Source organism: Mobula birostris, chromosome 9 (assembly GCF_030028105.1).
Source record: "Mobula birostris isolate sMobBir1 chromosome 9, sMobBir1.hap1, whole genome shotgun sequence".
Lineage (NCBI taxonomy): Eukaryota > Metazoa > Chordata > Chondrichthyes > Myliobatiformes > Myliobatidae > Mobula > Mobula birostris.
Window position 1 is genome coordinate 136,721,189 of NC_092378.1, and position 12,697 is coordinate 136,733,885.

The 12,697-nt window shown below is 41.5% G+C and overlaps 1 protein-coding gene across 6 annotated transcripts in view; it reads right to left on the reverse strand.

Moving 5' to 3' along the window:
* Positions 1–12,697, reverse strand: part of clec16a (C-type lectin domain containing 16A) — a 225,896-nt gene that overhangs the window by 146,205 nt on the left and 66,994 nt on the right. For 4 of the 6 annotated variants that reach the window (XM_072268939.1, XM_072268937.1, XM_072268942.1 and 1 more), the window contains one exon: positions 12,565–12,606. The exons of the other annotated variants lie outside the window; for them this stretch is intronic. In XM_072268939.1, coding sequence (XP_072125040.1) covers positions 12,565–12,606 — 42 coding nt within the window. The remainder of the gene's footprint in view (positions 1–12,564; positions 12,607–12,697) is intronic. 6 annotated transcript variants of the gene reach the window in all.

Genomic DNA, 12,697 nt, shown 5'->3' on the forward strand with positions numbered 1-12,697 from the left:
TGCTTTCACATTGCACATTTCTGTCATTTAGTCACACCTTAGCATCCCTTCTAAATAGTTCTCTCTTCTCCTCCAGCTTTTGTCTGCACTTAAACACATGTAACTTTCCCAGCTTTGATAAAAGGTTAGCAACCTAAACTAGTATTCCTGTTTTTCCACAAATGTGGTCCAATCTGCTGAATATTTTCAGCATTTTCTTAGTGTATTTCAGATTTCCAGTATTTGCAGAACCTTCTTTTTGAAGAAATCTATTAAACTGGATTTTTTAAAAAAATTACGAAATTGATTTGACTTACTGGACTTCGATCACAAAAATATTTATTTCCTAAATGCAGGGAAAAGACATAAGTTAAACTTTGGAATCAATGTTTTAAACATTCCTATTAGGCAATCAAACTTCACAAGGACAGTGCTGTAGCATAAACAATCCCTCTTAGAAAAACACCATTTTCAAATGATTCACTTTTAACTGGAATTTGTGAAATGAAAAATGAAAAGTTGCTGCAGATGCCCAATGCCTGGCTTTGTACCATTAAGTGTCATCAGACTTAACTGAATCTTTTGTAGGTGAAAACACTAGATCTTATTGTTTCAAATCACAGTGGAGCTTCATAGTAAAAACATCCAGCAAAGAATTTTACCCCGAAATGGTACTGCAAGTGCAATGCTTGGCTGATATACTTGCAGATAAGATTTCTGTTTTTACTTGCAGCTGGTATACTGACTTAAGGTATCTTGAACAGCATCTTTGTGAAAGTTGTGTGAGCTATCTCAATTCAAATAAAACAATATCTCTCTGTGAGCTTTGGTGCAAAACATCTAAGTTTTGCAGTAAAACAATTCTTGATTCAAGGTGGAATGAAAATTTATAAATGCAAACCTAAAATTCAAATTCCCTGTAATATTCAGAATTAATCCTATAAATACTGAAGGACAAAAAATATTGTTCAAACATAATTCAGATTCACATATTTCAATTACAATTGTCACTAAAATAGTCCGTACAACAAAAAGATAAATCAAAACTTTTACAAATTTTTGGAATATGTGAAATGGAACTCCTTGTCCAACGGTATGTCAATAAATTCAAAATCAGTTTGCTTTTGCTCATGAGAGAACTGACATAGTACGTGCCTAAAGGTGATTACCTCCAACTAGAGAGTCTAGCACCTAGAGGAATTGGGTAGTGGGCAGACTCTGGATATTTCTGCCATTTCGGACTGAAACTTCTTTATGCACAGGTTGCCAATCTGTGGTATTCTTTACCTTAAAGAGGTATGAATACTCATTGACCAGGCAGTGATCAACAGATTATAATTTTTTAAAAATAATCAGTATACAGTGGATTCTGGTTAACTGGCACACAACAGGCCCAGTACATACTAGCCTAATTGAGCAGCTGTTCCAATAAAAAAGACAAATACCATTTAACACAGTAACAAATTATGTATTTAACTGAAATACAGAACAAATGAGAACATTATCAATACTACTATAGTACTATAAAACCATGTAATAGCTCCTAATAGATATCATTGTTGGAATTCATTCATATACTGTAGGCTGCCACATCCTTTTGATTGACCATAAACGAACAAAATCAGAACAGACACCTAGTAGTCCAGTTTATTGTCATTTAACTAAAAACGTGTATACCATCAAACGAGACGTTTTTTCACACTAGGGTGTAAGGCACAACAGTACACAACACACATAATAACTTTGGAAGGTGTAAGAATAAAGTCTACAAATGAATTACACATAAAGTAAAATACATAAATTAAATATTGTAGGGTACAAAACAAATTAACTGGTGACACCTCAAATATGGTGCGACAGAGAGTTCGGAAACCTAACGGCTTAAAAGAAGAAACTGCTTCCCATCCTAACCATTCTTGTATTTGAGTCTCCGTTCTGATAGGAGAAAGTCAAAAAAACGCTGGGTGATTGTGCGAGATCTTGATAATACCAAGGTCCCTGTGTATGCAGGACTCCTGATAAATGTCCTTGATGGCTAGCAGGAAGACCACTATGATCCTCTCAAGCCTTTGTAGGGACTTCCACCAGCTTGATGCTCGGCTGCTCCCATACCAGATGGAGATGCACCTTGTCAAGATGCTCTCAACGGCGCCCCTGTAAAATTTAGTTAAGATGGAGGGGGCAGGGGGTGGGTGGCAGGAGAAGCCTCGCTTGCCTGCACCTTCTTAGGAAGTGGAGGCACTGCTGTGCCTTCTTAACACAGGAGGTGATATTGAGGGACCAGGTGAGGTCATCCGTGATATGAACTCCCAGGAACTTGGTGCACTTCACTCTCTCTACAGAGGAGTCATGTATGCGCAGAGGGGGATGGTTCATCTGCACATTCCTAAAGTCCACAATCATTTCCTTGGTCTTCTCCATGTTCACACTTTGGTTGTTCTTCTCATATAGTCCATTAGCCGCTCCACTTACTTTCTGTATTCTGACTCATCATTATTGTTGATGAGGCTGTTGTGTCATCTGCAAATTTGATGACATGGTTTGAGCTCAATACTGTGACACAGGCATGCATTAGCAGTGTGAACAGCAGCAGGCTGAGCACACAGCCCTGAGGAGCACCAGTGCTCAGCGTAATGGGACTAGAGACGTTGTTGCCCACATGGTCTGACTATGGCCTTTTTGTTAAGAAGTCAAGGATCCATTTACGGAAGGAGGTGTTGAGATTTAGCAAGGACAGTTGCCCCACCAATTTCTGGGGTATAATGGTGTTAGACGCTGAACTGAAGTCTATAAACAGCAGCTGGCATAGCTAATGGACTGCCTTCATACAATGCGACTGACAATTGGACTCTCCATAACTTGATTTTCATTGTAACGTTAAAGGGGTTTGTTGATACCTTCAAATTCTTTGTAGTTCCTAACTTGTGGAGTAGTGAAGTCATGTCGCTTTCACTCCCGGCCATTTCTGGCATCTCCAAGTCTGAATGCTTGAAACAACAGTGAGGAAGAACAGTTCTGAACTGTCTTACTGCTCATTTCCCATCAACTTTTAGTAACAAATATCACTGCTTTTTGAACAGAAGCACATGCAATTGACGCTATTTAAAAACTGTTCACTCTATGCACTGCTTAGTGTCCAATGACCACACAAGTATATGCGCCTGAAGCTAGTTAGAAACTGTTTGACAAGTCCCCTGCCCCAATTAAGCAGCATAGTGTCCCAAATAAACAAAGGGAATCCGGCTATTGCCCCAATTAACCAATGGCCCAATTAACTGGAATCCACTGTATGTGGACATCATTGGATAAATCATGATATTGAACAGTGGAGCACACTTAAGGAGCCAAGTAACCTACACCTCTTATGCTTTTACTTTAAGGATAATAGTGTTAAGAAAATGACCGACAGAAAGACAATCTCAATAATGGACAGTGTTTCCTTTCTTTATAAATAGGAGACACATATCGAAGGCACAAATGAAGTCTGTCGAAGCCCAGACTAAAACAGGGAATATTATGATTAATGCACTAGCCTTTGCACGTGTGAATTAGTGCAAAATAAACACAAGTTACTAGTAAATTGAACACCAATTTGCTTAATATTGGAATGGTTTTTCAGGGGTAATACAAAACTAACTTTAAGACTCTGGGCAAGAGCCACGGTGCATTTTAGTACTTTTGCAAGTAATAATTTGTTTTACAATCACTATAAATTCCAAACAGTGCAATAGGCATTTTTTCTAATGGCCTTCAAGCCACTTGTATATCTCCTGATAGTCTAAAGAGTGAGAGAGTGAGTGAGTGAGCGAGCGAGCACAGAGTGTTGGCCTCTGTTGCTACAGTGAAACTCTGTATGGAACTTGGTATCCCAGTGGAATCTCCCAACCAGGAGCCGGCAAACAGCCTTCACTAATGGCAATCTGAACAGTGTTGTAGTGTGTCTATACACACAGACTGCACAGCTCTCCCCAAGTGTGGGGATTTCTCTGCAGAACAAGCTCAATAGCCAGAAACCACCTTTGGGCTGGGCAGCAAAGAGCTATGCAGCCAAGCAAATATGGTGAATGACTGCAGATTACAAACACCCAACATGATGGGTTGTGGGAGCTTACAGGATTCCGGGCAGTCTCTTAAAAAAAAAAGAAAGACATGCCAGTTCCCAGTTCCCACACCAGCCACTGTACAGCATGGTACTCCATCTCTCCGCACTGAGTGCCAGTAATCCTCACCTCAGTCTACTCAGTACCAGACTTTACAAAGCCTTTCCACACTGAGATGTGGGCAATTCAATGCAGCAAGAGCATCAGCAGAAAGCAAAGACTCATGCCAAGTTCTGGGATTCACAGCACGTTCCTAGTACAAAGCACTATCCATAATGCATCTCTCTACACCTTCAAATTCTTTGTAGTCCCTAACTTGAAGTAGTGAAGTCGTTTCACTTTCTCTCACGGCCATTTCTGGCATCTCCAAGCTTGAATACTTGAAACAGCAGTGAGAAAGACAGTTCGAAATTGTCTTATTGCTTATTTCTCACCAAGTATTAGTGACAAAAAAATCACTAATTTTTGCGCACGAGCTCACGCAACTGACGCTATTTAAAAATCGCTCTGTCTTAGCACACCGTAGTGTCTAACGGCCACACAAGTGCATGCGTCTGATGCTAGTTAGAAATAACAATTTTTAAAATCACCAATTCTAATAGCATTCTTATTCCTGGAAATGCATCCTGAATGCTAAGTAAGTGCAGAAGTGTTGGATGAATCTGATGATTAGAAAACTTCAAGTACTCTTATAGAACTGAGTACAAATGAAGTGCATTCATCTCCCAAAATACAATCCAGGTGCCACATTAGTGGAAATTTAAGCAACAAATTGCTTCATCCTCTCTTTGAACACAAATCAATCTGATATCCACTGACAAGTGCATTAAAAGTCCACAGCTGAACTTTCATAACACCAGCTAGTGACAATGCATAATATGCTCCTGGTTACCTCACTGATACCCAAATTAGTGCTGTTCAGTAACAGAAAGTATGTTCATATCCAAGGTTCTGCAATTCTGAAGCCTTTGTACTTTCATCAGAAGACTTTCCGGAAACAGGTTCTTACCCCATGCCTTGTGATATGCTCTATTTGTGTATTTCAGTGGAGTTTAAACATAAAGGCATGGTTGCAGTTTTCAGAAAACTTCACTCTTAGGAATTTAGGTTTTGCTTTCTTTAGAAATCATTTCTATCTTTTTACTCCCCTCTTTCTCGATCAGTCAAAAATCAACTGAATAAAAAAATTGAAAAACGATGTTAAGCATTTCCCTAGACACAATACCAACTTTGTGTTCAACTAGTAACTCAGCAATTTCCAAGAATGTAGCTGAAAAATGATTAATTCAAAAAAATATGCTGCCTTCAGCCTCCCAATATTAAAAAGCAGAGATACTCATAGTCTACCATGATCACATCCAGCTTTATCCTCAAAGATCACTGACATTTTCAAGCAAAGACTACACAGAAGAAAAGGTAATACAAATCAGAAACCTGCCATTTCTAAAGACAAATCAAATGGAAAATGGCTGTTTTCTCATCCCTTGGCCCAAATGCTCTTTTGTCCAAATGAGAGTAGGACTTTCACAGTGAACATTAGGTCCCTGGAGATGGAAGTGAAGGGGGCTTTTAGCATGCTGGCCTTCATTTGCCAGGCCACGAAGTATAGAAGTTGGGATGCTACGTAGTATTTGTACAAGATATTGGTGAGGCTGCAGTTTGGAGCACTGTGTTCACTCCATGCTAGAGGAAGGATGCCATTAAGCTAGAATGAAAGCGGAAAATATTTATGAGGATGTTGCCAGAACTCAAGAGTCTGAGTGACAGAGAAAGGTTGAGCGCACCAGTAATGTATTCTTTAAAGCACAGGAGAATGTCATGGTTTGGAGGTTTCTGTGCTTCAATGACCCGGAGAGCTATGTTGGCTGGAGTGAGAGCTTTATGCTTCAGCTCTTGATAGGGTTGTCCATGCCAAACAGTTCAAAAGGTAGAGGCCAGACTGAGAGTGGCCCATCAATCCTCCAGGTTCAGGGGATCAGCTCAGTGCTACCAACCCTGATTGATAAAGTCAAATTGTTATGGAATCAGCTATGAAAAATCCTTCTACATCTGAGTGCAATGATATTCCTCAGTCTCCACCCAGGATTTGCATGACTGACGGAAGTGAAAACCAAGAGGAAACTACTGGCATGATGAAGGAAGCTTTGAACACCGCCAGAGGTGGAGGACCTTCATTGCTGCCCTAAACACCAGCAGTGTAACAGGCAGCAAGAAGAAGTAGAAATAGGAGAAGAGTGGTGGCCTTAGAGGCACAAAAAATTATGAGGAGCATACAGCAGGAGAATGCACACAGTCTTTTTCCCAGGGTTAGAGAATCAAAAACTAAAGGGCAGAGATTTAAGGTGAGAGGGAGAGGATTTAATAGGAACCTGAAGGGTAACCAGAGGATAGTTAGTATATGGAATGAGTTGACAAACAAGGTGGTCAGGGTCAATACATTAATATTTGAAGAGTACTTGCATAGGTACATGAACAGAAAGGTTTAAGGAGGCATGGGCCAAATGCAGGTAATGGGACTACCTTAGATAGGAATCTTGGTCAGTATGCACCAGTTGGGCTGAACAGTCTTTTTCTGCGATGTACGACTTCCATTATCCAAACCATTTTATGGCTACCAGATCTGTTCGATACCGTGCAAACTGGTATTTGCGGAAACCCAGAAATATCAATTAAACAATTGAAACAAAAACATGTCACTTTGAACAAAGAGTCATTAATTTTAATGCAAAAAAAAAGAAAACAAATTGTTTCTTAAAAATGAAAAGTGTAAAGTAGTTGGTAAATAACAAGAATTTTGAAAGAATTTAGGGAGGGAGGGCGAGAATTATAGGGGCTGTCTAGCCCCAAATTCTCTATATTACAGTAAAATCTCATGTGGTTCAATACATGTCTCTTCAGGAAGGAAACTTGCAATCCCTCCCAGCTTCACCATTGACTTACTCCAGACCACTCATAACTGAAAGTCACTTAGTTCAAGGATATAATAATGAATACTAGTAATACGACGACAGCGCGCGCGGCCTCTCCGGTGATGAATATTTGTTATCTGTCAAGTAGGGGACCACGCACAATGGAACATCTGGAAAACTTCTGAAATGTCTGCTTTGCTACTGCTGCTACTGTGTCATAACTGGAATCTCTGGAGCTGAAGGCCTCGAAATCCTCGGCTTTGCGTGTTTCAGCAGCCGGGGAGAGGACGAAGGCACTCGGCAAAGGAAGGCGCTCGGGAGGCTGTATCGGAGAGGCTGCTCGGAAGCTCAGAGTTTTCGGACGGATGGACTCAGGGTCGGCTGTGGTTGGCTGCTTCCAAGGTATCGGCAAGTTGACGGTGCCTGGAAGTTTATGGCAGGGAGTTTCTCCCTTTTGCCGCCTGCTATCAGGGACTCGGGAGTCCACCGACTCGGGACTTCGAGACTTTTTTTTTCACTGTGCCCATGGTCTGTTCTTTATCAAATTATGGTATTGCTTTGCACTGCTGTAACTATGTGTTATAATTATGTGGTTTTGTCAGCGTTAGTCTTTGGTCTGTCTTGTTTTCTGTGATATCACGCCGGAGAAACTTTATATCATTTCTTAATGCATATATGCATTTCTAGATGACAATAAAAGAGGACTAAGTGTTATCATAATATAATCTAATCTAATAACTACGTACAACTGAAAGGGAAAGAAACAGAACACTGGAACAACTCAGAGGGCCAGGCAGCATCTTTAGATTCAAAATTTGTAAGTAAACGTTTCTGGCTGAGAGCCATCAGGACTGAGAAAACAAGTAAGACTGCTGCTATATTCACAATATATAATGGGTAGGAGCTTGGACAGAACCAGACAGATGATAGCTGGAACAGATGAGGAGTAGAATATGGGCAAATAGAATCATATGTGGTGGGGGGAGGAAGAGAGATGATGATAGGATAGAGACTGATAGGTGGTAAGTAATCTTCTCTCTTTACCTCCAAGGTGATCTAAACAGCACTTCCAGATTAGACAGAGGTTCACATGCACTTCTTTCAACCTGGTCCACAGTGTTTGTGATACAACCTCCTCGCTACATTGTGAGACCAAGCATAGACCAGGCCACTGTTTTGCAGAGCACCTGCATTCTGTCCACAACTTCAAGCTTCCAATTGCACATCAGTTTAAAATCACTTTCCCACTCCTAGACTGACCTTTTTGTCCTTGGCCTTCTCCACTGGAAGAACAATAGACAATAGGGACAGGAGTAGGCCATTCGGCCCTTCAATCCAGCACCGCCATTCACCGTGATCATGGCTGATCATCCACAATCAGTATCCAGTTCCTGCCTTATCCCCATAACCTTTGATTCCACTATCTTTAAGAGCTCTATCCATCTCTTTCTTGAAAGCATCCAGAGACTTGGCCTCCACAGCCTTCTGGGGCAGAGCTTTCCATATATCCACCACTCTCTGGGTGAAAAAGTTTTTCCTCAACTCCGTTCTAAATGGCCTACCCCTTATTCTTAAACTGTGGCCTCTGGTTCTGGACTCACCCATCAGTGGGATCATCGGGAAAATGTAACATAGTGTTACATTTTACTTGAATACTTTACAGTCCAACGAACATTAAATTTTCCAGTTATTAGATAACACAAACACTGGTGGTCTGCTCTCACACACGTTCATTTCTTCATCTAATTTTCTTTACATATGTTCATCTCTACAATCCACTCCCCAGTCTGGTTCCATTTGCCAATCCTCACCTTCCCATCTGGTTCCATCCATCATCCACCAGCTTCTGTCCCATCCTCTAAGTCAGGGATTCCCAACCTGGGGTCCAGGGACCTCTCAGTTAATGGTAGGGATCCATGGTGTAAAAAAGGTTGGGAACCCCTGCTCTATTATTTCTTTCTCAGCCTTGACGCAGGATCTCTCCCTGAAACATCAACTGATATATTTTGCCTCTACAGATGTTGCATGACCTGCTGAGCTCTTCTAGTCTTGTTTTTGTACTCGATTTCAGCACCTGCATTGTCTTACGTCTACACAAATGAAGGGTTTCTTCAGAATAAATGACACATGAATAAGGTTCCCAATTACCATAACAACATGGTATGTTTAAATATCATGAAGAATACACATTGCTCTTGTACAAAGCTCCAATTTGATACTAAATTCAAGCATGAAATTCTCTCATAAATATTCTATATTTAGACCAAAACTGAAATTGCAGTATGCATAGAGGTCATTCAAATCATGACATTTTGAAGTAATGGTCAATATTGTCCTTTCTATTTAATGATCGACTACTATGCATTAGAAATCACTGGGTTCATAAAGGCACATTTTGATTGATACCTGAAATATTCTGAAGTGTGAACATTAAGTGCAATGAGTGTACCAATTTATTCATTTCACCCACAGGACTGTAAATGTGGGCTTTTACTGCACCCTGTAGTTCAAGAATTATACTGCAGGACAAATGTATACAGAAGCACAACCACTGGATGAAATAAAGGATATTTTTCTATCCTGCACAGAACTATAGAAAACTTGCACAGCACCCACATTTGGGTTCCATGAATCAATGTTGCAATTTTCCATTTGGTCTGAATATCTCCAATTAATGCAGTTCTTATCCCCATTAAGACCACTTTTAAACACTCAGAATAACCTCCAGTTAAAGTAGATGTGATCACGTCTCATGCAGGGCATTTTAATGTTTGGCTTCGGCTTCCACCCCATCCCCCCTTTCTTGCAGTGCCGCAAGACATGAGAGACTGCAACATTGTCACCCTATATAAGAACAAAGGGGACAGAAGCGACTGTAACAACTACAGGGGAATCTCCTTGCTGAGCATCGTTGGGAAGGTCTTTGCCCGTGTGGTCCTGAACAGACTACAGAAAATAGCCGAAAGGGTATATCCCGAGTCTCAGTGCGGTTTCAGGTCAAAACACTCCACAATCGACATGATCTTCTCCCATCGACAGCTACGAGAGAAATGCAGAGAGCAAAGACAACCACTCTACGTCGCTTTCATTGACCTTACGAAGGCCTTTGACCTTGTGAGCAGAGATGGCCAGTTCAAAATCCTTGCCAGGATTGGTTGTCCCCCGAGGCCCCTCAGGATAGTTCAGTCGTTCCACACAGACATGAAGGGCGTCGTTCAGTTCGACTGCTCTTCTTCGGAGGCCTTCAACATCCGCAGCGGTGTGAAGCAGGGCTGTGTGCTTGCCCCCACCCTGTTTGGCATCTTCTTCTCAGTCATGCTGAAACACACCTTTGGAACATCAACTGATGGTGTCTACCTCCACACCAGATCGGCCGGGAGGCTGTTCAGTCTGTCCCAGCTGAGCGCAAAAACCAAGCTTTGTGAAGTACTCATCAGGGACATGTTGTTTGCAGATGACGTGGCACTGGCAACACACTCTGAAGAGCAACTGCAACGCCTCATGGACAGCTTCGCAAGAGTCTGCCAGGACTTCAGCTTGACCATCAGCCTGAAGAAAACCAATGTGTTGGGCCAAGGCATTGAGCACCCCCTGCCATTACCATCAACAACTACGAGCTGGAGATAGTTCACGAGTTTACATACCTTGGCTCCACCATCACGGACAGTCTCTCCCTAGACCCCGAGATCAACAGACGGATCGGACAAGCAGCCTCAACATTCGCCAGACTGACAAAGAGAGTCTGGGAGAACAGAAAGCTGATGATGCACACCAAAGTTGCAGTCTACGGGGCCTGCGTCCTCAGCACACTGCTTTACGGCAGCGAGACCTGGAGCCTCTACTACAGACAAGAGCGGCGTCTCAAGGCCTTCCACCTTCGCAGCCTGAGACGCATCCTGGATGACATGTGGACTGACCGAGTCACCAACAATGAGGTCCTGGCACGCGCCCAGATACCCAGCCTCTTCATCCTGCTCCAACAACGTCGTCTCCGCTGGCTGGGCCAAGTACACCGCATGTCAGATGAGAGGATCCCGAAAGACCTGCTGTACGGGGAACTGGCCTCCGGCAAGAGAGCACAAGGGCAGCCCCATCTTCGTTTCAAAGACGTTTGCAAGAGAGACGTGAAGTCACTGAAAATGAACGTCGAGAGGTGGGAGGACATCGCAAGCGATCGCTCTCGCTGGAGGCTGGAACAAAGCAGAAGTCTAAAAAGAGAAGAAAAGAAGCTGAGGCTTGCTGCTGAAGAAAAGCGCACTCGTCGGAAAAACAGCACCAAGATAACACCGGAGGACAGCGCCTTCAAGTGCAGTCGCTGCAGCCGAGACAGTCACTCCCGTGTGGGCCTCTACAACCACAACAGACGCTGCTCTACCAACACAGACTGAAGCAAGATTTTCCAGGCACAGACCCATGGTCTCGCGAGACTAACGGATGCCACCACCACCACCTAAACAAAGCTACTCTTATTCTGGCCTTGCCCAAATCTCTTCCAAAGTTACTTACAAGACCAGTTCAAAATTGCTTAGCTTCCTGTTATAACGTCTTGCAAATATCATTCATCTTAATTAGGCCTTAATTTTTATCTAATTCCTAGTTGCTTTTTTTTTAAACAATACATCTTGCCAACACCCACTATTCTCACTCAAAGTAGTTATTAAGCGCTCAAAATAATCACATTAGACATTTTTTGTGCAAGCTATCATTCCATCTCCAAATTAGCTATCCTTTCCCAATTCACAGTGCCTTTTTTCATTCATTTGAACACTCACTAGTTTTCAGTACTAGATCGCAATACTGAAATTAAGATCAAAAATTACATCTCCAATACTGTAACCATACTTCTTATCCTTATGAACTTTTGACATAGATGTCAGAGTCTACAAGTCTTGTCATGTGTTTGTAGGCTTTTCAACCACAGAGATCATTATATATGAGTTCAATATTGCAATCACCCGAAGACCATTTCTGACAGATTGCTCAATGGTAATTCAGTCATGTCAACAGAGCACATAGACCAAAGATAATGCTGTAAATTGTTGTGGGTACAATTACTATGTTTAAAGGACATTTGGAAAGATTCATGGATGAAAAGGCTTAGAGGGATATAGGACCATTGCAGGCAAATAGGAGTAGCTCAGGTGAGTACTTCGATTGGCAAGGATGAGCTGGGCTGCAGGGCCTGTTTCCCTGCTATATAATTGTAGAATTCTAAAATATTTAAGTCAAAACTATGAGACTCTGTTTCCAAAAATATTAACCGCCCTTCAGCAAACTTTTACTATTTAGTTCTCATTTTTTTTTTCAAGATTAAGACAGGAAAGCCCAGTGTTTACTCTTCCCAATTTGACTACAGCTAAACAACACGGTAAACCCTTGTTACTTTATTTTCTTTAAGATTAACATTGAAAAAGTACCTCTCCGTGTTCATGATGATATAAACAGAACATAACTACTGAATAACAATAGCAATACAAATCAAATCAGTTTAGTTGTAAAAGCAATTTGTTGTTTCATTACGCAAAAGCTGCAGGATAATTTTTAAACCACAGTTAAAAATATTCAAAATTACAAACCTTTGGTTCAGATGAAGAAATAGTCAGTGAAGTTGGGAAAAGCTATAAGCCAGAAGGGGGCCAGAGCAGCAAGAAAGCAGAAGAAGAATATTAATAGATTAGAGTGGATTGATCTTTAATAAATGGACAATTT